Source organism: Onychostoma macrolepis, chromosome 10 (genome assembly GCF_012432095.1).
Source record: "Onychostoma macrolepis isolate SWU-2019 chromosome 10, ASM1243209v1, whole genome shotgun sequence".
In the NCBI taxonomy this organism is placed as follows: Eukaryota; Metazoa; Chordata; class Actinopteri; order Cypriniformes; family Cyprinidae; genus Onychostoma; species Onychostoma macrolepis.
Genome location: NC_081164.1, coordinates 7,376,330 through 7,403,297, shown reverse-complemented (window position 1 = coordinate 7,403,297; position 26,968 = coordinate 7,376,330). Strand labels below are relative to the sequence as shown.

The 26,968-nt window shown below is 37.0% G+C and overlaps 2 protein-coding genes across 6 annotated transcripts; one reads left to right on the top strand and one right to left on the bottom strand.

Moving 5' to 3' along the window:
- Positions 1 to 905: 905 nt before the first annotated feature.
- sftpba (surfactant protein Ba) lies at positions 906 to 15,523 on the top strand. Of its 5 annotated transcripts, XM_058789424.1 has the most exons (13): positions 906 to 973; positions 1,400 to 1,464; positions 1,915 to 1,989; positions 2,100 to 2,114; positions 3,464 to 3,586; positions 3,714 to 3,827; positions 3,911 to 3,991; positions 5,475 to 5,658; positions 5,750 to 5,892; positions 5,979 to 6,059; positions 7,951 to 8,061; positions 8,180 to 8,241; positions 8,562 to 15,523. In XM_058789424.1, exons 1-12 carry the CDS (start codon positions 922 to 924, stop codon positions 8,213 to 8,215), a joined length of 1,080 nt encoding a protein of 359 aa, XP_058645407.1. In that variant the 5' UTR covers positions 906 to 921; the 3' UTR covers positions 8,216 to 8,241; positions 8,562 to 15,523. The 5 variants fall into 5 exon arrangements, with proteins under 5 accessions (XP_058645407.1, XP_058645406.1, XP_058645408.1 ...); XM_058789423.1 differs by having other exon boundaries at positions 8,180 to 15,523; XM_058789425.1 differs by lacking the exon at positions 2,100 to 2,114 and having other exon boundaries at positions 8,180 to 15,523.
- mat2aa (methionine adenosyltransferase 2Aa) lies at positions 14,039 to 24,860 on the bottom strand. Its single transcript, XM_058789422.1, has 9 exons — positions 24,597 to 24,860; positions 21,134 to 21,211; positions 20,919 to 21,041; positions 17,714 to 17,826; positions 17,460 to 17,603; positions 16,642 to 16,860; positions 16,237 to 16,419; positions 16,027 to 16,160; positions 14,039 to 15,836 (listed from the first exon to the last, which is right to left on the bottom strand). Exons 1-9 carry the CDS (start codon positions 24,685 to 24,687, stop codon positions 15,734 to 15,736), a joined length of 1,188 nt encoding a protein of 395 aa, XP_058645405.1. The 5' UTR covers positions 24,688 to 24,860; the 3' UTR covers positions 14,039 to 15,733.
- Positions 24,861 to 26,968: the final 2,108 nt, after the last annotated feature.

The following is a 26,968-nucleotide window of genomic DNA, read 5'->3' as shown; positions in this document are numbered from 1 at the left end:
CATACAAAAGTTTAGGGTCAGTAAGATTCTATCCATCCATCCATCCATTTAGGGGAAAAAATAGCACTTGTTTTCTGCAAAAATGCAGTGAATTGATCTAAAGTGACAGTAAAGACATTTATAATGTTACATTCTTTAAAATATTTTTGTGAGAGTATCATTGTTAAAATGGATATGCCAACATTTAATGTAATATTAAAATGAATATGATAAAATCCATCAATCAGTGACAATATGTGACCTAAGAACATCCCATTGTTGTCATAATGTGAGTAATTTATGTACTAAATAAATTAAACATGAAATGTTTGCTCTAAAAACCATAAGCCATGCGGAAGAGTGCAAGTATTTTTCAGTTCTTTCTGTTGGTTACATATTCACTTTATTACAACAGCTGTTTTGTTACTAGGGTGTTGTGGGTAGTTGCCGAGGCATACTAGGTAGTTTCTTAGGTATAGTTTTAATGTGTTTTTGTGCATTTGCTAAGCTGTCTTCGGGTGGTTGCTAGTTAGGTACTCGGGTCAAAAAAGAGCAGACCCAGGTCTCCAGTAATGACTCGGGTCCCTCCATCAGAGCAAGTCTATGAGATTTTTTTTATTATCCGCCATGCGTTTGAATTAATCTCTAACCTGACTATAACCTTTTAAACTGGAGCTGCATGCCTAAGAAAGACTTACAAATCTGGAAACATGACAAATATTGGCTTTATTTGTCGAATATTGTGATTAAGCAACATTATTTGTTCAGTAGGCCTACAGCTTTCTCATTCACACAGTGAAGGCTCTTATCATGCCTGGCTTGTGCTTTTGGGGCGTCATATATAAAGGGTAGTTCCTCTTTGAGCTGAATTTTCCTGTCGCTATATACAGGGTCAAATTAGAGAATTTTACATTGGTTCTGCAGCCTTCGTTGATTGAAGACATGACTGCCTTTAGACTGGAGTTTCTCTTTTTCACTGCCCTTCTGGGCTCAGGTAAATGCAATGATCTGTGTTAATACACACACACACACACACACACACACATATATATATATATATATATATATATATATATATATATAATGTTTTAATGTAGAATGATAGTTTGAGACTGAATTATCAATATAATTAAGAAGAATTATATTTAAATATAATCAGATATTATTGCTATATTAAGAGGTTGTCTGATTTTACCAAACCAGGCAATTTACAAAACATTTTATATTTTTTTCTACAAATATCTCTTTCAAAATGTGCGCAAATTTGTTTACATTTTAAATCTATACATATTTCTCAGTTATATTGTCATGCTGTAATTTCTTTTCCAGACCACCTTCGTTTTTCTTTTCCAGCACTTTCGTTTTCATCTTTCGTGTAATTTCAGTGAGTTTCTTGAAAACATGATTTTATTTTTAACAGTCCAAACACGATCTGTTGATACAACCGGCATGATGAATGTCCTGGTGGGTGCGGATGACAATGTGGTGAGTTTTAGGAATGTTAAATGCTTGGCATGTTTTTTTGTACTTACTTACTTATCAAACAAACAGATCCTGCAAGTCTGCATTTCAAACCGGCTGGACTGAAGTTATTTGCTTTAGTTTTGTTTCTCAAAAAATGAACTCCAGGCTAAGCAAAATTATAATGCCATTTAATTATTAATCATTATAAAATTATGAATTAATAATTGTCATTTACACATTGCAAATGCAGAATTATTCTTATTTCTAGACAGATGCAATAGAAGTTCTCATTTTCATTTCCTCAAAGCCCTTCACACAGCACCTGAAATACACCATCCTTAAAATTTTAAGAGTACCACAAGTTTCACTTCTCTTTATTTCCACACCTTTAATATAAAACGTTTGATAAGACAAAATTTACACATAAAGCAATGGAAAGTAGGCTATTCTATAATATATTGTATTCTATAGACAGGTGACATGTGTCAGGACTGCACTCAGATTTTTGAGCTTCTGAAGGACCTCTTTTCCAATGGGGACTTCCAGGTACGATCTCTCTCACACACACACACACACACACACAAACACAGATGGTATGGTGAATAATATTGCATGACTCCATGATCCCATGATGACAGTGTTTTACTTTTATCTAGGAGAAGCAGATTGAGGTGAGAGTGCTGTTTTTTTAACAATGCACTGGAAATCAGCATTCATTAGTGAATTTAAAATCACCGCCAAAGATTTTGAGGAAGACAGTCTAAACATGATTCCTACTTCTATTATCTCAGATTTGCATGATTTTCAGCATGTCTTAAAGAAGATTTCAAAGATGTAAGGAAGTTGTGTTGAAAAGCAGAAGTGTACTGTTTCGAATCTTTTCATGGTGTCACTTTTTGAACTTCTCACTCATAAACCTGAAGAATTCGGTGTGTGTTTCTCACCTGTCCACTTTACCGACCAGAGATATGGTCCTTCACAGACTCTATACTAACACATCTGCCTTATCTACAATGAGATTTATGTGCAATATACAATGACTAAACATGATGCTTTATCTTATTCAGTTTTAAACTCTATGGACAGCACTTGTGGAATAATGTTGATCGCCAAAAATAACTGACTATTCTTTAAAAAATAATTGAGTTTATGTTATAAGGAACTTACAGTTAAAGTGATTGGGAGTGTTTAAATGTAGTTTAATATAAATTTTAAATATACTTTTTGTAAAAAAAAAAAAAAAAAATCGAATTCTTCTGTTAACTTTCGTCATTTTTACGGTTGTTGTGTTGCCATGGCCTGAAGTTGTAAAATTGCATATAACTTTACAAAAAGAACAGTACATAAGCATTTTTTTCAACCCAATCTTAAGAGGAAACCTAACTGTTTTACTGATTTTGTAAGAGTAATTTTTTATACATTTATGAACTGAAATCATTTCAGTGCCTCATTTTAACCCAGATTTTTTGCATTTTTTAAGAAAAGTAGGGGCACCCTGAAATATATATATTTTTTGTGGTTATCAACATCATGTCACAAATGCTGTTCACTGAGCTTTACTTGCACTGAACCTATACATTCCTTTAAGAGACACCTAGGCATGACACAGAGAGAAAAAATTAAACCACCTGGCATCTGTAAACACATACTGCACAAGATTTTCTCAGAACATTGTTGCGATGACTATCAGCCAAGGTGTCAAGGCTGTTTTTTTTTTTACATTTCATGAATCTCCCCTTTACCTCACACAGGTAATCTAGCAGAGTAACACAGATGTAGTTCATCATATTTCACATAATCCGCTTATGTTAAAAAACTAGAACCTGTATAAATTATTAATTTCATGGTTTTTAGGAAATGATTTGCATGAAAATTGCTCTTGTACTTTATTTAAAATAAATGCCACTTGGTTTGATAAATGTATCTGTAATAGCATCCCTACTTCAAGAACATGTCCAAATCACTTTTGGAATGAATTTTGTTATGTGATGTCAATGCAATCATAAATCTATTTTTTTAGGCCAAATTAGCTGCCTCTCTTGAGCAAGTGTGCGATAAATTGCCTGCCCAAATCACTCAAATCTGCCACACTGAGGTGGAAAAGATGCTTCCTTTGGCCATCACCTTCATTACCAGCATGATGGTACGGTATATATAGTTAGATTAAAACATGCATTTGGTCTATAGGACATTGTATTATTTCGATTCGTATTTGGTTGAGAACCACTGCTGTTTATTTTACTGCTAATCCCTTCAATCTTTCACTTCAGCAACCCGGTGACATCTGTACATTTCTTGGAATGTGTGGAGGACGTGACAGTGCCAAGATTAGATATCTATTGTTTAATCACATGTCAAAAACTGTACCAGTGCCAACTGTGAAGGTAACATTTGAGGAAGTGATTTAAAAGTAATTGTTTACATGTTCTGCACAGCTGACTATAGGTTTCTCTGCTCTCTAATACAGATGGAGACATCCATTCAGTGCTCGGTTTGCACATACATTGTGAGCACACTTGGGTATCTGTTTCCCAGAGAGAGGACTCAGGTGAAGAATCACAACACACATGGGCTGAGTTCAGAAAAAGAAGTCTGCTTAATTGTATTGAATGTGCACTTGTAGTCCTACTTTAAATCTTAAAAGATTTTTTTTCAAAACATAATATAGTAAAAATAAAATAAAATGCGACTTAAGTGTACTTAGAGTGCACTTTCATGACTGTTTTTTAACACACTTAAGTACACTTTGTAGTAATACCAGATTAAATGTTTTACTTTGAAGTAAATTTTAAATAATTATTTCAACAGTCGTTTGTCATACTTTGAAATACACTTATATTGATATTTTATTTTGATATTACATTTAAAGTTTATATATTTAAAATTGCAACTTAATCGTGATGAATATGAAATTACAAATAAATTTAAATATAGTACATGACATACAAATTTGTAGCAATGAGAGTAAAACATATTTTAGTTTACCGTGCTTGTCAGTATTTTCAGCAGTACATTTTAACCATATTTCAATACAATAGAAGTAATTATGATATTGCATATAAAGATGTACTTAAGTCCTACTTAAGTGGATCAAAAAAGCACTCTAAAGTTCAGCTAATTGCATTTAATATGAATTTATACTATAACACATTTTCATGTAATTGCAATTAACATTCAGTTAAGTGCCCAACATCATTACATTCAGCTCACACACTTTAAATTTATGATCAGTAAGTCATGCCTGTTACTTTAACTCATAAAACTCATAATTCAACATTTTTTATGAGATTCAATTCAATTTTTTGAAGTTGAAATGACTCATACAACCAAGTTGAAGAATACTTAATTTAAGGCAGTAACTAAACTTAAGTTGAAATAGGTGAAAATTTAAGTATATTCTTTCAAAGGATATTTTTTCCATAATAACTACTCTTTTTAAAATATGTTAAAGTGTACTTATTTTTCACCAAGGATTTAATTTACCTAGTAAGCTAAAAGTGTTAATAAATGTTTCAAAGTATGCTACATTGTTGTCACACAAATCATCTTCTAAATACATTAGATTAATTTGTATTAGTTCAATTTTGTTTAAAAATCTCTTGTTTATTTTCTTCCACAATGGAAATAAGAGGCCAAATCAAGCACACTGTATACATATACGTGCTTCTTATACACTACACTTTTTCAAAGATAGATCATCTTTCATGTATGCACACTGTGCAGCAGGAAGAGTATGTTAGTATGCTATTCAAAACATACACACACTCTCAGAAATAAAGGTACAAAAGCTGTCACTGGGGCGGTACCTTTTCATAAGGTACACTTTTGTACCTATTAGGTTCAAATATGTACACTTTAAGTACTAATATGTACCTTTAAGGTACCAAAATGGTACCTTTTTGAAAAGGTACCACCCCAGTTACAGCTTTTGTACCTTTATTTCTGAGAGTGCAGAGTTGGAGTCCTAAACGTCTTGTATTTAATTCGAAAAAACCTTGACTTCCAGTGTTTTGTGATTGTGTACCCTACAGAGCATCATAACTGTCCTGCTGGAGAGTTTGTGCAGTGAGTTTCCTCCTCTGGTTCAGCCACAGTGCAGTAAGATGGTTGAAAAATACGTCCAACTGTTGGTTGACATGCTACTGAACAATACTTCACCTAACTTCATATGCACTCTGCTTCGTCTTTGTGAAATACGGGAGCGTCCCGTCAACGGTTAGAGTCCAGACTTTAGCTTCTAGTTTTTTTTTCTTCTTTGAATTAACATCCCATCCTGTTTCTTCATCCGTTTCTCTTTATTTAACAGCGGCTGAGGTGCTTTCTGATTGTGATTCATGCCTTACATTGGCAGTTTTGACTCATATGCATCTAGGCTCCAATGCCACCGAGCTCCAGGCTGCTTCATTCCTGAACACCGTCTGCCAACTGCACCCCAGTGCCATGCCAAAGGTTAGATATCAGTCTGCTCCTTTAAATGACCGACTTTTAAATGCACTTGATTTGTAAGTTTACTATAATTTCTTTATCTCATCTAGTGTGAGACTTTTGTGCAGCGTCATGGGAACCAGCTCAGTGTATTTCTGAGCAAACAGCAGAGGGCGCTGGACATTTGTAAGGTAGAAACTACTAGATTTTTTACAGTTTCTTAAGAAATGTTAATGTGTGGTCACATTTACCATTGTTTAGTGAATTTTTGCAGGTGAAATCCACAATAAATATGTTAAAAAAAGGTATGTTCTCCATTTTCAGTAGTGTAGCAATTTACGAAGCACAGTTACTTTCAAACCAAGCAGGTTTTCAGGCATTGTTGGTCGACTTGGTGAATTTGCTTGACCAACTTGATGAAATCTGTGAAATCCCATGTGAAATCTGCACGAGGAAATCTCTCGCCCTCAAAATTCCTGACCACATGGATTCCAATAAAAATGACTGGATTTCACCTGCAAAAATTCACTGAACAAAGAAAAATGTGAGCACACCTTTGTTGTTTACTCGTGCAAAACCCGCCGATATAATATCAGTGCATTGCTATGCGATTGTTAAGGTGATTTGAATGGTGTTTAGCATGGTGCTATGATATTGGTAAGGCTTTGCTAGGTGTCCATGAATAAACTGTGCACCAACTCAACACTTAATGTGAAGGATATTGAAATCCTGTTGTTTTGTTTGCTTTTTAGTCTTATTAATGTAGGCCTACTACTTGGTTTTAGAGAGCGGTCTAACCTGTATGACGTACCGTTGTTTACGCGCCATTTTACACTTGGCGGGCTTTCTGTCTCCTGACTTCAGAGCCTTTCAGAGGTACTGATTCTCTTGTTGTCGCCGCTGGTAAACCATGATAATAAGTGCGTTTCACTTACTATTTTTGCTCTTTGTGTCACCAAACATACATCTACAGAGGCGGCCGCCAATGAGCGTGTTAGTGAAACAGGTCACTCATTTCAACTTGCCGTAATACATTGACTTGTATAATGAAATGACTTTCATAGAATACTATTATGAGTATAGTCTTGATATCATGTGAGTGTACACCATTCAGATGACTTGACAAACAAAATATAAATAAATAAAAATACTGAATTCACCTTAAAATACAACATTATTTGACTTTCTAACAAAAATGTTTTGCTTGAATGTGCTTAAAGGGATAGTTCACCCAAAAACGAAAATTACCCCATGATTTACTCACACTCAAGCCATATACTTCTAGGTATATATGATTTTCTTCTTTGAGACGAATATACAGTAATCTGAGTTATGTTAAAAATGTCCTGGCTCTTCCAAGCTTTATAATGTTGTTCGAGATTCTGAAGCCCTTAAAAGTGCATCCATCCATCATAAAAAAAAAAAAGTACTTCACACGGCTCGGGGGGGGGGATGAAATGAATCGCTGTGTTTGTAGGTTGTAAGCGTAGTGTAAGCTCCGGTGAGAAGTGATGAACGCAGAGGTGCAGAGGAGTGAGCAAAACAAAACAAAACACGAATTAGAAGTACAAAACGAGGATATGTGAAGAAAAATTTAAACCAAAAGGAGACTGGTTTTCCTTTGCTGTAGACAAAACTTGGTTCTCGCGAGACTACCATGTTCTCAGTGGAGTTTATGCCACACCATCTGCTGGAACGGATGTGTATGACAGTTAGCGGAAGCTAGAGATTACGATTGATAAAGTTTTAAATATGTACATTTTTCTTACACAAACACATCGATTAGCTTCAGAAGGCCTTTATTAACCCCCCGGAGCTGTGTGGAGCACTCTTCTGAAGAATGGACACACTTTTTGGGCTTCGAAATCTCAACCACCATTCACTGCCATTATAAAGCTTGGAAAAGCCAGGACATTTTTAATATAACTCTGATTGTATTCGTGTGAAAGAAGAAAGTTATACACCTAGGATGACTTGAGGGTGAGTAAATCAAGGGGTAATTTTCATTTTTGGGTGAACAATCCCTTTAATAGTTTGAAACGTTTAAATGAAGTATTGTTTTCTGTTTTCTGGACCCTATAGAAGGCAAATTTGTGTGTTTCTGGTGAGAAGGAGCCTGTCATTGCTGCTGACCCCTGTAGTCTCGGACCAATCTACAGCTGCAGAGACCTCCAGACTGCGCTCGACTGTGGGGTGAGTGCACCAAAAAGCCTTATGCCGTATAAATGTGCATGCACATTCCAGTTTTCTGATCACCTTAAGCTTATGTTCTGGATACAGTTTTATGCATACATTTATTTCACTCTTACAGGCAGTTTCCTTTTGTCAGAAGAAGGTGTGGAAATAATCTGTTTCAGCTGTCCATACTACATGGTAAATGTCCACATATAGTTTGCCAAATGTCAACCAATTGCTAATAAATTTATAAATTCATTTATTTACTGAACATAATTCTGACCCACTGGATAACTTACTGTTCCTTCCTTGAGTCATTACTCCTAGTTTATTCAAGTTTTCTAAACCTCATCCACACAGACAGCAGCCTCTTTCATATATGTTCAGTGTGCTTTATCATATCAAATACAAATGAACTTCTGGGATCAACATTAACATTTGAACACAAAAATGCAGTATTGACTTATTTATCAGTTTTTCATTTGAGTGTTGAAACTCTTTTTTCCCCCCACCAACAGAGTCAAAGGTTATTTGTGCGAGTTTTAACAGTGTCTCAGCATTAACAATGTAGCCTATATGAAAGGCTGATGGACCTACTGGACCAACGCCACAGCATTTTTCCTCCTTTCCTGGATTTTCATGGTTATATTTGCTTTTTGAGTTGAAACTGAGGCTAACAAAGACATAGGCTCTGATAATATCTTCAGCAAAGAAGATAAAATAGAACAAACTCATAAAAAAATGTTTTCTGGGGCAGCTATTATTTTAACAAAAAGAAATACTTTTGCTCAAGCAACATTATTGATCTCACGATACCTTATCAGTCTTTTCAGTGGTTTGCACAAGCCATCAGTGACGTCAATTCAAAGTTCATTCACAATATTATCTTGCATATGAATCATTACATTGGGGGTGCATAAACATTTGATCAGTGATAATTTACATTTTTAAACTAAAACAGCACATTTTTGATTATTAGAGGATGTTCAGTATACATTATGCAAATATTTTCTTTAGTAACCACAGTTTTGGTTAAAATATTGTAGTGACTATAGTTATTGGTCCTTCACTTTGTATTAGACACCACTGTCATAAAAAAATAAAATAAATACAGTATGTCACCTGTAGTATTTGATCTGAAACTATTGCTATGGTAAATTAATGTAGGGCATACTAAATGTTTAGTTCACTTGATATTGTCAAAGCTTATAAACTGCAAATAAATGGTTGACTCGATATTTCTTGACCCTTAATGTGAAAGTCACTAGTAAAGACAAGAATATTTTTCTCTGTTGATGTCATATCCTGAAAATGCAATGGATCTGTTTTGCCTCTGGCTTTTGAAAATTGCTCACCTCTCTTGAATATGTCACGTAGCATTGTTCTCACCCTTTATGTGAAAAGACATGTTGATTTAACCATCTTGTGACGTCACCATATACTCCCACTTTTATTATTTCATTTCTGTTACACATTTGCTTTATGTTTGAATGAATAAACAAACTGCTTTCAACAGCGAACAGTCTTTGGGTGTATACAGGCACGCCATTTATTGTCTTCTAACCCATGGTATTTTGCCCTTAGCAAAAGCTGACTGTCAAACAGTGGTTTCCTTACCTGAACCTTTCTGGCACCACTGTGAGACTGGAATGATGGGATCACTGATGCTGACCTTTGAAAATTACTCAGGCTTTTCTGTCAGAACAGTATATCATATCAACAGTTTATAGAGATTTCTCACGAACAAAACCAAGTCCAATCACAGTGGTGAGGTTTGCACATTTGTGTGACTCCTTGATATTTAACGAGTGATGTAGAATGAGACTGGCTTTGTGGTTCGTCACTGCAAAAGTGTGATGGTTTTATTTTTAAGTATTAGTTCTCCAAGGAATGTGGCTCCGCTGCTCAATACACTCATCCTAAAATACACATATGTACAGTGGGGAAGATAATTATTTGATCCCCTGCTGATTTTGTACGTTTGCCCTCTTTAAAAGAAAGAAAGGGTTTATTGTTTTTATAGAGGGTTTATTTTAACTGATAGAGACAGAATATCAAAAAAAAAAAAAAATCCAGACAAAAGCAGCATACAAATGTTAAAAAAAAGATTTACATTTTAATAAGTCAAATAAGTATTTGATCCCCTACCATCCAGCAGGAATTTTGGCTCCCACAGATCGGTTATGTGGACACGTGGAACACAGATTAGTCCTTCAGTTACCACGGTAACTTACTCTGTGAACCTAACCTGGTCGGGAGCAGGTTTTCTTCGCCAAACCCAGAGTTTCTTTCCATCTCCTCCCCCTTTTTAAAGTGTAAGCGATGTTTTAATACCTCACTCATGCATTCACGCTGCAAAATTGCTTTTTAGTATTTTTGTCTTATTTCAAGTACAAATATTTAAAAATTAAGTTAAAATGCATTTTCTATATTTTTGTTAAAATATAAAATTGTTCTCCATAGGGTAAGAAAAATAATCTTAATGCAAACGGAAACAAGAATGGGCTATTTTTCATTTATTACCCCATTGCCAGATAATTTGCAAAATAAAACAAAAATTCACTTAAATTAGTGAAACAAGACTAAATACCTTATGCTATTATTTATTATTTTACACCGTATTCATGTGCATATTTATTTGAGCGGTGCCATTTTAAATGGCAGTTTTCTTCAAAACATTGGAGAGTGAATGATATTTAATGTCAAATGTTTGTAAAGTCATTTAGCCTACGCCCATGAACCTTTCATGTTTAAAGCTTTACCTTGATTGAATTGTGTTTTTATACTTCATTTTTAGCTGCTGCCACGTTTTTGTTCCTTCCCCCCCCCCCCCTTTTTTTTGGCCATGGGATATCATTAAAATGAATATTAGTTCAATAATTTACAGTTTTCACCTCTGATATTATATTATGTTGTAGTCAATGTGCCAATTTAGCTATTTTGTCACTAGATTCAGTGACTTCCTCTCCCCTTTAGAGACTTTTTTTTTTCTTCCCAAAAGCCTAGCAACAAAATCAATTTCTTGGACAAACCTTTTCTACATTCCAAGACTCTCCTATGATGTCATAACGACGAGTTCACTGATCCATATAAATATAAACCTAGATCAGCAAACTCACCTTTATAAGGTCATCTATATAAGCAGTTGGCAACACTGGTCAGTGTTTTTTTGTCCTTTGTATTTTAATGGTTCAAGCGAAATGTGGGGGTCATTAAAAACCAAAAAAAAAAATAATAATAATCCACACATCACTTTTGGCCACTGTTGTGTTTGGTGGGGTTAGTGCCACAATATGCAAGACCCTGGTTACAGTGTCATCACCGGTGCATTGCTGCATTGACTTAAATGGAGGAGGTTATTCAATTTTAAATTCCTTTGGTCAAGATCAAAGTCTTTATTTTTTTTTTTTTGGTAACTGACAATCAAGTTTGTATCTTTTTATCAACTCCATATCATCATATAACTCCAGTATGCCATATCTTCGTTGGAAAGTGTGTGTCTCCTCTTTGCTGCCATCTTGTTACTCCTAACTAGGTTAGGAAACTTCTTCAGCCCTCTTAAATAATTTAGGAGCTGAAACCTAGTCTTAACACTTAAGAACCTTTATGAATCACTCTTATTCTTAAGTCTAGGAATAAGAGTAAAATTACGTCATTCTTAGAGTAAATTATTTGTCCTAAGTGACAAAATTCTGAGTGGCTTTATACATACAGCCCCAGGCCACAGAATCTGTATCTTCCATTCCAACCTCTCCACTACCATGGCCAAGATTGTAGACCTACACAAGGCTGGAATGGACTACAAGACCATCAGCAAGAAGCTTGGTGGAGGAGGAGACAACTGTTGGTGCAATTATTCGGAAATGGAAGAAACAAAACAACCATCAGTCGGCCTTGGTCTGGAGCTCCGTGCAAGATCTTGCCTCATGGGGTAAGGATGATCATGAGAAAGGTGAGGGATCAGCCCAGAACTACACGGGAGGAGCTTGTTAATGAATGATCTCAAGGCAGCTGGGACCACAGTCAACAAGCAACACATTGGTGTAACACTACGCCGCAATGGATTGAAATCCTGCAGTGCCCGCAAAGTCCCTCTGCTCAAGAAGTCACATGTACAGGCCCGTCTGAAGTTTGCCAGTGAACATCTAAATGATTCAGAGAAGGCTTGGGAGAATGTGCTGTGGTCAGAGACCAAAATTGAGCTCTTTGGCATCAACTCAACTTGTGTTTGGAGGAAGAAAAATGCTGCCTATGTTTCTCTGCTAAGGGTACAGGACGACTTCACATTGAGGGGCCAATGGACAGGCCATGTGCCATAAAATATTAGATGAGAATCTCCTTCCCTCAGCCAGAACACTGAAGATGGGTCGTGGATGGGTCTTCCAGCATGACAATGACCCAAAACACAGCCAAGGCAACAAAAGAGTGGCTCAAGTAGAAGCACATTAAGGTCCTGGAGTGGCCTAGCCAGTCTCCTGACCTTAATCCTATAGAAAATCTGTGGAGGGAGCTGAAACAGTTTCCAAGAGACAGCCAAGAAACCTTGATTTAGAGAGGATCTGTAAAAAGTGGACCAAAATCCCTCCTGAGATGTACAAACCTGGTGACCAGCTACAAGAAACGTCTTGACCTCTGATTGTCAGCAAGAGTTTCTCCACTAAGTACCAAGTCATGTTTTGCTTGGGGATCAAATACTTAGACTCACTAAAATGTAAAATCTTTTTTTAACATTTGCATGCTGCTTTTTTTCTGGATTTTTTTGTTTGATATTCTGTCTCTATCAGTTAAAATAAAGCCACCATAAAAATGATAAACTTTTTTTTTTTTTAGTGGTCAAACTTACAAAATCAGCAGGGTATCAAATAATTATTTTCCACAATGTAGATATTAGACTAAGGATCACCAAATATGGAGTTCTGGTGCTGTTTGTTCACTCTTAAACTGGATTTCTGTCATTACTTTGCAATGGTTTGACACTTGCAAGACAACTTTTTCCCCATATTTCTAAGCACTCATGTTCATTTTAACCCGTTTCATGTTAAAATATTTAGTCGAACCCTCCCGATTTAAAAAAAATTAAAATTTAAAAAAAAAAAAAAACCAGCACTATAGTACATAAGTCCTGTGTAGTAAATGGATATTTTTCTACTTATCTTTCAGAAGGGAAAAAAAGGCATCAGAATATTGATTGAAATGAAGTGCAGCCCCTAAAGTATCCAATAACATGCTATTTTTAAGCCATGTGACCTTTGAGTTTCAAGACATGTATGGACTTACAGAAACCCCTGCTGATGTGCTCCACAAATTTCAATGATCCTTCATGATTGTTATTGTTCAAAAGTTTGGGGTTAGTAAATTTCTATATTTTATGTAAGAGCTTTTATTCAGCAAAGAGGCATTAAATTAATTGATTAACAGTAAGCATATTTATAATGTTACAGAAGACTTTCTATTCCAAGAATCCAGGGGAATAATTTCACAAAAATATTCAACAGCAAAAACTGATTTCAACAAAGTTTTCAACATTGATAAGCATCAAATCAGCGTATAAGAATGATTTCTGAAGGATCATGCGACAGTGAAGACTGAAGTAATGATGCTGAAATTCACCTTTACCGTCACAGGAATAAATTAATATTTAAAAAATATATTCAAATAAAGTTATTTTAAATTGTAGTATTTCACAAGATTACTGTATTTTTGATCAAATGCAACAATGGAGTATAAACTTTTCCAAAAAAACAAAAAATAAATAAAAAAATCCTACCAACCCCAAACATTTGAATAGCAGTGTTTTGCAGAAAAACACAAATTTACTCAATTTTAGTTTGAGTTCCAAGCGTAAAGCGGTTTAAACATCTTTAGCAAAGCATAATGTAAATTGAAGGCCCGATTTTGTACCTCAACCACGGAAAGGACTGTAAATGTTTCAAGGAGGGAAAAAGGAAAAAACCCAATGAATCTGACAAATGTGAAATACCATAAAACAAGAGTCTTAAGGGTCAGAATTTTTATTCATTTCACTGATATAGGGGACAGAACCATCACGGAGCATTGAAAGGAAGGGAATTCAGGAGTTTGCTGTGGATTCACATGTATCACGAGAGGAAACTCAGGGGAAAGGAGAGCAGGTGAACAAAGGGGGAAGGCAAGAAGAGGAAGAGGAGTGAAAAAGGAAAAGAAACAATAGAAAAAGGCACTTCTACTCTTTCAGTAACCAGTCTGATGCACCAATCTCTGGAATTAAAACAAAATATATTGTACGAAATAAAAACAGAAGATGAGCATTATATAAAAGACTGCAACCCAAACGCACCAAACAGAGAGAGCATGTAAACGAAGCCGGTTTCTCTGTACAACACCGACCAGACTCGCTTCTGTCTGCCGGAGCGCCGGGAGTCCTGAACGTAAAACGTGTGCGTGAGTGCGTATGGACAGTCTCATCTACCTGCCTTCACTCGCATTTAAAAAAAAAAAAAAAAAAAAAGGAAGTAAAAGTAACAATGGTCACAGTTACCAGCGCCAGCCTGTGGCAAGAGCCCAAAGCTTTCTGTAGGACACCAAGGGAAGACCACAGAGCCGGCACACGGGACATACACCACGACTACGGTGTTCAAGCAAATGAAAACAAGTATTCATTGACTTTAAAAACGATTCCTTTCATGTACAAAAAGTAATAAAGGCAGTCACACCTTGAGATCCCAGGCTTTTCTGTACCGACGCCGAGGCTCAAGAGGATCACCGAGCAAATATTAGGTTGAGTTTTCAAGTATGGAGCGATTCAAGAGGCGGAGGCAGCCCCTCTGCGCTGGTGAGGGAGCAGGGCTTCTCTGTAGCTACGCCCGCTGTCGCCGCACGCAGAGAGGGAGTGCTTTGCCACCGCCGTGGTCTAGTAGAACATCACATAACAGCTACCAGGAGGTTTCATCTGGAATCACCATCAAGACCGAAGGGGAACGGTTGGGTCGCCGGCCCCGCAGAACCACCACAGTTGGTAGCAGCTTCTGACTTCTCTGTAACACGTCAGAAATAAAAACAACGCAGCCTGCGGCGACCGGGACAGAACCGTGGCGACAGTACGCGCGTGTAAAAAGTCTCTTAAAACTTCGCAATCCGATCCCTGCACTATGTAACTTAAACACATTCTTGCTGAATCCAACTAAAGTCAGGTTTTTGACATTTCACGAGAGGTTTGGATCCCATTCGCGATGGTACGCATAAAGTGGTGGACCTGGAAAATGGTAAGCATTGGTTCTCTTAGTTGGTAAAACAAAAAGTCGAGGGGTTAGTGCTTCAGCCAGCAATGCATAGCATCACAGAACAACCTTTGACCCCCATTTGTGCCGTCACTTGATCTTTCAAGCAAGTAGGTAAGGAAGGAAGGGCTGAAGAAAGATGGGTAGAGAAGAGGGCGCATAAAGTCAAACAAAACAAAACCAAAAAAGTTAAATAAAAAATAAAATAAACACCACACAGCCACCATCCACAGATATCTCGAAAACAATACAGCAAAGAACAGGGTTGAAGGTAAAGATGTATGGGGAGAACGCCACTGGAGGGGAATTACCTTTGGGAGCGGGTGTGAGGTTAGGAGTGAGGGGTTTTGGTACATCTCCCCCCTCCGACGGGTTGAGTAGGTTTCTCTGTAATGTACACCTACCGCCCAAGGAAAGGAGGGGGGGTTACAGATTTAGCATTTAAGCTTTTTGGGAACTTCCCAGGGGAAGGACTCACGGCCAAAGTGGCCATAGGCTGCGGTGCGCTGGTAGATGGGCTTCTTCAGGTCCAGCTCTCTGGAATTGCACAGGAGACAGAGTAAGACAATTGCCACGCACAAAGAAGGACGTTCAGTCAAACGCAATGAGCCTCTCTAATGTTAACCGTGCAAAAGACCAAACTCAGGAAACGCGGGAGCAAAAGATGACTGGGAAACCAACAAACCTAGAGGTGGCGGTTGGGCCGCCACTGAGGAGCACACTTTACCTGACAATGACGCCTGGGCGGAGGTCAAAGTTCTTCTTCACGATCTCCAGTAGCTCCTTCTCACTCCTCTGGGAGGTTCCATAGTGGAAGATGGAGATGGACAAGGGGTGGGCCACTCCAATGGCGTAAGACACCTAAGGAAACAGGTATATTGGTAAGGGTGTACTTTTCCCTTCACGACTACATGGTGAAAGACTGCTAAATATTCACCTGGACCAGGACACGCTTGCACAGATCAGCCTTCACCAGAGACTTGGCCACCCAGCGGGCTGCATAGGCAGCTGAACGGTCAACTTTAGTGTAATCCTTCCCAGAGAAAGCACCGCCTCCATGAGCGCCCCAGCCTCCGTAAGTGTCCACGATAATCTTACGGCCAGTCAAACCAGCATCTCCCTGTAAAAACAGCATGAAGAATTCAGAACCTTACCACCATATATGGGGAAAAAAAAGAAATAAGAATACAGCAGACAAACCCATAATACAGGCACTTCAGGTCCCACAACTATTACTACAAAATCCGACTATAATCAGATATAAATAGTTTTAAACAATTCCCACTTTTCCAAGCCCATAGGAACCCAAAGAAAACAGCAGTGTTATTGTTGTAGTTTAAACCTGTGGGCCTCCGATGACAAAGCGTCCACTGGGCTGCAGGTGATAGACGGTGTCATCGTCCAGGTAGACGCTGGGCACCACAGCTTTCACCACCTTCTCCTTCAGAGCATCACGCATCTCATCCAGACACACTCCTTCATCATGCTGAACAGACACTACAATGGTGTGCACACGCACTGGAATCATGGCCCCACGGTCCTGTCTGTACTGCACAGTCACCTAAAGAATGTAGTAAAAGAAGTTGAGCTGAATGGTTATAATCTCTACAAGATGCAGGCACACAACCCAGTCCTACAGTAGTAATACACTAACATTCAAGGGTTTGGAATAATTGAGATTTAAATATTTTTGAAAGGTCTCGGATGCTCACCCAAGGCTGCATTTATTTGATCATCAATAGAATATAAACAATAATACTGTGAAAGATTACAATTTAAAAGAACTGTTTTCTAAGTGAATATTTTAAAATGTAATTTATTCCTGTGATGCAAAGCTGAATTTTTCAGCGCGATTACTCGTCTTCAGTGCCACATTATCCCTAAGAAATCATTCTACTAGATTGATATGCTGCTCAAGAAACAATCATATCAATTATCAGTCTTTTGTGGAAATGGTTCATTTTTAGAAAACTAGAAACAGAAGTAGTAAACAGCGATTTCAAATGCAAATCTTTTGTAACATCGTCTTTACTCTCAATTTTGATTACTTTACTGCATTCTTTCATTAAAAAAAAAAAAAAAAAGTTTATCCCTCTCTTACGGAGCTCAAACCTTTGAAGGATAGTGCATTTTCCTACTGAATTCCAACAACATTCTCACCTGGGTCTTGGAATCAGGTCGCAGCCAGGACAGGGTGCCGTCGCGCCGTAGTTCGGCCATTTTAGCGTTCAGCTTGTGGGCCAGGACAATAGTGAGAGGCATACACTCCTCGGTCTCATCAGTGGCATAACCGAACATCAATCCCTAAGAAGCAAAGTACTCAGTCATTCCAGTAAAGATAAGATCTGGATTCTCCTTATAAACCAATTCACATCCTGGCATATGAGCAAAGAAAGTCGTTATCTAGGTCTTACTTGGTCTCCAGCTCCAACATCCTCCTCACTGCGGTCAAGGTGAACCCCCTGAGCAATATCAGGTGACTGCTGCTCAAGAGCCACAAGCACATTGCAGGTCTTGTAGTCAAACCCTGAAAGTACAATAAAAGGCTGATTAATTCTACCTAGGGATGCGCGATATATCGGCCACCATATCAGTATCGGCCGATAAATGTAAATTTTTCTGTTATTGTACCGATAAAAAAAATTTAATTTATATATTAAAGCCGATACAGGGCTCGACAATAAGGACTGCCCGATGGCTCGGGGCCAGCGTGAAGGACGCACGGGACAGTAGACGGATTTGTCACTTGCCTGATCGGCCACTGCAGCATCGTCACAAAATTATATTATTTGCATGCGTTTTTAAGCCTTGTTAAATTGAAAAATTAAAGCGATTAAAAAGCATTTGTGCACAAAAGACAACTCCTTTGAGTACTTCAGAGACAACCTCGTCTCTGACATGCACGAGCCACCTGAACGGGCAAATACATACAAAAGTATGTCAAAATACCCCTCTTGGAAAGTAACTTTAACAATGACTAATCTATATTGAATTTATACACTAGAGTACAGATGCACCGATCGACCGGACAGGTTTTGTTTCATTTTAGAGCATCTTCTGTTCCGTACTTGCACACAAACTGCACTTCAATCATTTTCGCAAATGTCATGCGTGTAGAAATATTGCGTTATTATAATTACTGTAAACGGCCGTTAACAGAGGCCAGAGACAATGAAGACGTACACAAAAAGGAGAAAATACTGTAGCACTAGGAGGTAGAACAAGATCTGTTCACGATGCGCGAAATATAGGAAGAAAATCCAAATATTGAATTTTATATAAAGGTGTTTCTGAGGGGAACTGACTGTTTTCAGAAATGGCGTTTTCTTTTCATCTTGTCTGCGTATAATGCATATTAAATTGGTGTTAATATGCGCAGCGTTTCTGTGTTTACAGTGGTAACCAAGGAAATGCTGTATCACCGTTCCATGAGCGCCGCCTGCTGTCAGAGAGTGAAATTGCATCTCATTTAGCCCTGTTTAGTGCCGATGTTATATGTAACGTTAACAATTTCACAAAGCTAAAGACAGAGGTCATTCTGTTTTTGCTTCAGATTGAAATTATACAGTCTAACAAATCAAACATTGCACATGTTTTTTTTTGTGGATTAATCCATGATTAAAATACAGTGGCTGCCTCTAATTTCCAATGTTATTTTATATGATTTTTTAATTTCTGTACCTGAACATCTACAAACAAAAACCTAAAACATAATTTCAATTCTATCTTTGTGCTATTACTTGTAATTTCTTAATTTGTTCTTATTTACTGGCTGTCACTTGTCTTTAGTAATGTTTAAACTTTATATTTATGTTTATTTTTGGCTAGTGATTTTTGCTGTGGTACTGAAATTGGAAAAGAATTGTAAAATTTAATTGATATCTAAAATATTGGTGTCATATAAGCTTATTTATTAGAATACAAGATAACAGATCAAAAACAATGATAACAGCGACTATTTAAAAAAAAAAAAAAAAACCTTAGCATTGATCCCTGCGATAAATAATGCATTATTTCCTGCAGAGGCAATTCAGATGCGCACTGTTCGCCATGATGATTTTTAATTGCTTGAAATATTATTGGAATCACTTCGAAAAGGAAAATACAGTGAAGTGCAACATCTGCAGGGCAAGTCTGTCATATTATAATGAGAACATTACTGTTAAATAATTAATGGAATCTTTGTGCGCCCGTGTTTTAGCACATTGTTACGGGAAGAGCGCATCCACAACGGAGCTACACATGAATAGCACAGTTAAGTCTGCTTGTGCATTTGCAGCCTTTTGTGAAATTGTAGGTTGTAATATTGTGTTTATTTTTTATATATATATATATATATATATATATATATATATATATATATATATATATATATATATATATATATATATATATATATATATATATATGATTTGTGACCCTGGACCACAAAATCAGTCATTAGTGTCAATTTTTAATAAATAAGCTTACATAAATTAATAAATAAGCTTTCCATCCATGTATGGTTTGCTAGGATAGGACAATATTTGGCCGAGATACAACTATTTGAAAATCTAATTACAGAGAAAATCACCTTTAAAGTTGTCCAAATGAAGTTCTTAGCAATGCATATTACTAATCAAAAATTACGTTTTGATATTTACAGTAGGAAATTTACAAAATATCTTCATGGAACATGATCTTTACATAATATCCTAATGATTTTTGTCAAAAGAAAAGTTGACAATTTTTGATTGCACGCAGCTCAAACAACAGCACACAACATTAATAACTATATGATCGGGACTATCATATCTATATAATATTATAATGTGAACATTATTATAAAACATAGTGAATTCTTTGGTTTGTCGTGTTTCAGCGTGTCGTTGTGGAAAGAGCCAAGAGTGTGCGTCACATCTTATTAGCACATAATTTAGTTCAAGATCACATGCGCATTTGCGTCTTTTTGTGCATATACAAGTTATAATATTATGTTTATGTTGTATAAATAAGCGCTTCAGTTTACCGGTGTTCATTCAGCTCTTCTGCTATTTGAAACAGTGGTATTAATTTAAGATACTACTTTTTCAAAATCATTGATATTAATAATAATAATAACCACCACCACTTTTATTTTTATCTTATTTTCATCAACAGTTTGGTTTAATTAAAATAATTTAATTGTCGGTGCGGAGCCTATTCCGTTTAATTTATCCATGGCATATGATTTTTTTTATATATGTAATGTTAAGTAATGTTGTCCAGTGACTTGTTTGCATCATTTAAGCATTGTTTTATTTATTTGTAAGGCTGCTTTATGTTTGATTTATGTTGAAGCTTTTAATGGTGACACTTTTTTGTAACCAGGCTCTCAAAAATTATATAAAACTTTGGATTTAGATTTATCGGCCAACATATCGGAATTATGGATGCTATCAGCTTTCATTTATAAAGAATTATCGGTCTCTGTGAAAATTCTCATATCGGTGCATCCCTAATTCTACCCTAAATTCAACAGGCAGCTAATACAAAATCATAAACCAGTACACATTATGCAATGCAGTAAGTTCTGCAAGTACTATGGCAGTAAGAGTAGCATACTAGCACTCTTTCTCCTGACATTTAGTGCTGCTATACCTTTGGAAGAGTCATCGTATCCAATGTGCTTGATGGTGTCCCTGACAACCTTCTGATAGTCCACGTCAGCACGAGAGGTGATCTCACCGGCCAGTAAGATCATTCCAGTCTTGGCAACCGTCTCTGCAAGGATAGATTGATAGGGGTTAGAGCATACAGTAAAGAGAAGTTGCAAGCATGGAGAAGAGTGCAGGAAAGCATAATTTGACACTCACCACATGCTACTTTGGCATCAGGATCCTGTTTGAGGTGGGCGTCCAACACAGCGTCACTGATCTGGTCACAAATCTTATCTGAAACCAAGGAATGAGAGGTGCAACTATTTCATCAGCGAATTAGAGCATAGAATTCAGGTTAAACGAGACTCAAGATAAATGCAACCGTTTTTATTTTTAGATTTTCTACTTTCATTTTAATTTTAAAGTTTAAATTAAACTGTTTTTGGTATCTTAGTTTTTTTGTTACTCATTTTAATACATCAAGTTAAACCTAAATGAAAGATATTTCCTTGGCAACTGAATAATTTGCCATGGAAACAAAATAAAATTTTAGGTTTTTGTACATTTTATTTTCAGTTAATATTTCAAGTACAAAAACGTACTATACTATACTTTACTATAATAAACCTTTATATCTACAGCAAACGTAAAAAAAACTCTGAAAGCACTTCAGTGACATTACACGATTGAGCTTACAAGCCTAATGCGAGCAAAGAGATTGTTTAAAAACAATAGACAAGGATGTTGCTAGTGCCGCAGTCGCCTCCATAAAATGTCCATACAACAGGTGAAGTACATTAGCTCACTGCAGTACGGCCTCTCTAGCTGAGGCAGGAATGCCCAAACTGCCACTCCACTGCAGCCCCTTGAGTAACCATCTATATTTAGGGCAGAGGTAAGCCAAGCTAATCAGCTGCAGCGGGGCTGCTAACCCTCCCCCACACCATCAGCGCTGAGCTCTTTCTAATAAGCACTGATGCAATAGTGAGGGCAGTGGAGTGAGAGGGGAAAGGTCACACCACGTGTACAGGTGTCAGTCCACGGATGACAAAAACGTTGATATGGCGGACCGGTCCACAAACAAACTTTACGAGTATGTACACAAATGCTTGGCCAACTCACTGCAAACATGTGATCTCACGGAACAAAGTGCACCCTTGCGATGTTGTGACTAACATCCCTCAGTTTCCCAAACATTTGGTGTCACTGAACTTGCTTTACAAGATTCTTTGACTATCACCCCAATATAGTGGTTGATCTGATAGAGAAACGGTTTTAAAATGCTAATGAAATCACGTTTTGCAGCTTTTAGTACACGTACACTAGATTCGATGCCATCTATATGTTAGTTATATATTAATTTAATGCTAAACGTAAATATTGATGACTCATCCTGCACTAACAGATTTCTCCAATCAAATGATGGAGAATTAGAATGCCCTTCCTGTAAACACCTGATGGTGCCTTCACACCATGTCAGAAGCACCGCAATTATGAGCATCAGACTTGTAACTATGATTTCTACAAGCATAAAATTTAACAAAAATTGAGCCCTGACTTGTCATCTCGTAATAGAATGAAACCGTTGTTCTGCAAGAAATCTAAAAGTCGTGTTCATTTTCTCCATATGAAAATTAATTTTAACAGCAATTGAGGGTAGTTAATCAATGGCATTTTTTTAAAAATCCATCAGCCCATGTTATCTCCGCTCTCTTTTTTCTTTAAGTTTATTAGTGGAATTTCTTGTGGAAAAACTACATCACCCATGATTCCACACAGAAACTTCTAATTAGAGAATCACCAGCTACAAAAAAGCACTTCAGTACCCGCCCACTCCCATGAAGCACTGGGAATTTCCTTACGCTCTCAAATTACTTAAATATTTAGGTGTGTGGCAATAAACATAATATACTGTGATATACGTTTACACATAAAATCAGAAGTCTTACATTTTCCCATCATTTGTTTCAATTATGTCTCTTGTAATACTTCATGGGACTATTGCACCTTTGCCTTTTCGTCCAACTTCCACATACTTTGTTTTAAACCAAAGAGTGTCATGTTGTGATTCAGCTAGTATCTGGTTGCTTTTATGGCTTATAACTCTTAAACAAAGACTTTAAATATCCCTAAGGGAAAAATACTTCTGGAACCAAGGCCGCTTTTGGTAAATCTAACCTGATGTGAATGCACCATAGGCTCAGGAAAGAAAGCTGTGCTTGACATCTGAAATCAGAGCACACACCGAATCAGATAAAGAACTAACTTTTCATCTGTAGGTGAAGTACACAAAACACATCACGCCATGTCTGCAATGACCAGTGTGTTCTTTGACCTGTGAGGTAATAACTATTGACAAGTTACCGACTACTGGTTTTAAACAACTATGACCCAAATGTCATTCTTGGTACCTATAGCACTATCAGTCACTATTCACACTTTTCCATTTTCCTATTTTTTTTTCCAATTTGACAACTCAGTTTATGAAGTCCTATAATTTACGGAATTACAAATCATCAATGCATACTTGTGAATCTGAGCGAATCCAGTAACGTTATGTCATGTGGATAATGTTCGCACCCGGTTTTATGAATACTGCGTACCCATTTGACGTACTGCATCAGACGCAGTGATAAAGGCGCGCCGCAATGGTCAAAGACGTAACGTTACATCAGGCGAATTTGTATATACAAGCACAACAATTAATAAATATGTAACCTGCACAAAATCCCGCGTGCGGTGTTAACAATCCTAAAATGTATGAACGCGGTGACGCTTAAAATCGCTAGCCAGAGGCGTTTCTTTCGTGTATTATATATTTCGGGCCTAAGAGGTGCGCTGACGCAATAGTCGGGCCACTTGAGCGAGAAGGAAAGTTTACACCACGTGTAGAGGTGTCACAGCCCAGGGACGAACAAACAGCGGCTTATAGAGAGAACAAAATACATAGAAAATAAACATTTAGCGACGCTTTCAGAAGCACGCGTTGTTGACGCGCTCGTACAGACACGCGCAGGCATTAATATTCGTTGATCTCATAAGCCACTGAATAAAGACTACCAATAAAAGTAACAAGGGGAATGATGATTTATAATTCTTGGACTGGATCAAGTTAGAGGCCCGTCTTGACGTGTAAAATACGCAACCGGACAAACCGGCAGAACAACAACACGCTCAGAGAATCCGCATTGCACATGAACACATGTTCCGCGAGCCCGCCGATATCACGCGCGCGCACAGCCTTCAAATAGAAATAAGCAGGACTATTAAGAGCCAATACATTGTGACTATTAGTTCTATTCATTAAGTATGTTAAATAAAAACGAAAGTAAAATGATGAATAAGCCCTTAAAGCGTCCATGGCCTACATTCGCAAGATTAGCTTTGGGCCTCAAATCCTGTGACTCCGCCGCGCGTGGCCAAAGAGACAAATAACGTTACCTCCCACTTTACCCAAGTCAGCGTATGTTAAAGAATAACGCATTTTCCCTGCCCTTGACATGATTAGAGTATAATAAAATGTTATAATTATGTGTTTTATGTATGGAAGTGTAAAATAGTTAGCTGCAGCTATTAGCACGTGCTAGCTGAGGGATCTCGTGCCCGATTGTGTTTACCTTCCGCGCGACCTTGTGACACTAAAATCTTATTTATAACGTAATCGTGTTGTGGTACATACCAGGGTGTCCTTCACCGACAGACTCCGACGTGAACAAAAAGCAGTCTTCATCAATCAGGGAGTTGTGGAAACCGTTAATCTGCCCGTTCATGTTGGATTTAACGTTAATGTTGCGCTTATCGAAATCGGTGCTTTTCTCGCTGTCGCTGGTTGTAGCGTGTTATTTTCAGATTCTCTCTGCTTTTGAAACGTCGGTCTTAAAGAGATGTTTCTAGTGATGCTGTGTAGACTTGACCTCAAATGATCACGCGAGCCGGTCTTCAAGTTTATATCCCTCCCTCTTCATTCCAAACTCGAGCGTCACTCGGGCGCGCCCCCGTCCGTCTTCGCGGCAGCCAATCAGAAACGGCGTTACGAAGTGAAGCGGTGAGAAGACAAAAGAAGGCCCTGCTTTGTATACAATATTTGACATTTACATGTTCAGAAATAAAGCAAAGACAAATTGACAAATAAAAACCCAATTTAAAACAATAAATAGAGGGAAGATCGGGGCTAGTTGTCACACTTTTTGCTCTAGCCTAACAAACTCTACAGGTTTGTTTTTAATCAAAATTTCTATAGAAGTACTCCATACAGTTTCTTTAAAGTATAACATACGTTTTATATGTTTTCTCCCTAGCTTAATTTTTTAAAGCTTAATAATCACTGCAGAAAAAATATGAATGTGCATCATGTCATTGTGTTTCCAAATGCAAAAAGTTGTGATGTAAGATGATTATGTAATGCAGCTTTTTCAGGGGAGAATTTTTGTAAAATGCACTTTGTCCTTAGACAATGTATAACCCTACATCAGAAAAGTCTTGGAGGTGCACTTTGGACTCAGTTGAGCAAAGCATTAATTGTTGTAGTGCTGCGTATTGAATGTTAGTAAATTAAAGCTTGTGGGCAGAGCTGCTAAGCCTGTCTCACTACTTTGCTAATTACTGTATGTGGGGGACGGGGTGTGTATCTGATTGTGTTGCATGAGATTATGAAGTTGCTAGGTAGCATGCAAAATGAATGTATGTAGGCCTATGTATGTGCGTGTGTGTGTATACATATTCTGTGCATAACCACAGTCAGTATGATTATAATCTATTACATTCACTCAGTGCTTCTATTGCACTGTCACACACACTTTCAGTCAGCATGGGACCTCTTTTATCCCGTCTAATCTGTAGGCAGTAATTTCTTAGAGTGCCAGGAGGTACAGGGGACGTGGGCTTTACAGGGAAACTCAGAGGTCGTTGAGTTTGTCGATTCATATCTAACCTCAGATATGCACTGGGGTCCAAAAGTTGGAGACCACTTGTGAAAATGCTGTTCTCTTTTCTTTTTTTTTGTGTGTCATTTTGAGCACTTGAGTGAAAGGTTTAATTGAAAAAATATAAATTTTGGAATGTCTTTTTGTTTTAATGACAGTAGCACTTGAGCTGTGTGAATAAACATTTTCTAGGAAGATTTGTGAATGTTATTAAATGTAAGCAAGAACATCTGACTTTCTGCAAAAAAGAGTTCACATTTTCAGTGTCACAAAATTATTTATGAACATTATTGGCTTAAATATTTTTATATATTAAATTTATTATATATTTTTATTTGTAATTATTTTAATTATTTCTTAACTTTTTAAGAGTATATATATATTCTACTTCATGATTTTTAAGTTTACATACAGGTTTAAATTAAAATTTTAAAAATCCCATATTTTTTTGCCTCCCATCCAATTAATTATAATTCTAGATAATTAGTAACAATTAAAAACCTGTGATGTAGAAGAATTAGATGCAAGGCAATTTGGTCTATGGTATTTGATATTAGGAAGTAGTGCTTACAACATTGTGTTGTTATTGCGTTTTGTGTTGTAAATTGGAACGTTATGATGCAAAGAGTGAAAATGTTCCTCGATAGTGAGCATTCATTTGCAAGTGTTTGTTAAAAAAACAAGCTCTGGCATTGAAATCAACCATGGAAACTATCTAAACCTTTATGTGATATGTTTGTAAATGCTGTCTTTTATTAGCATTTCACTGTTAAGTTTTTTTTAAATTTAAATTAGCATTATATATAAGTAATATATTTATATATGTAACAGATAACCACAAAATATGTATTTAAATTCAGATGAAAAAGTTTTGTGCAGGCCTGGCACTATAAGGTCTGAAAATGAGTTTTGCATTAAAGGAATATCAGACATTCTGCCAAGATAAAACAATGATTGTTTTTGTCTCTTTATCAAATCTTTCTGTAAGTGAATGCAGGGTGTTTCATTTTGGTGTATTTATTTACAGGAATGACATGAACTTGCACCTGGTGAGGTTTTGGATACATAACTCTTATGTATGATCACGTTGCAGCCAGGTGACGGTTTTTGCTTGAGGGAGATGCTTTCA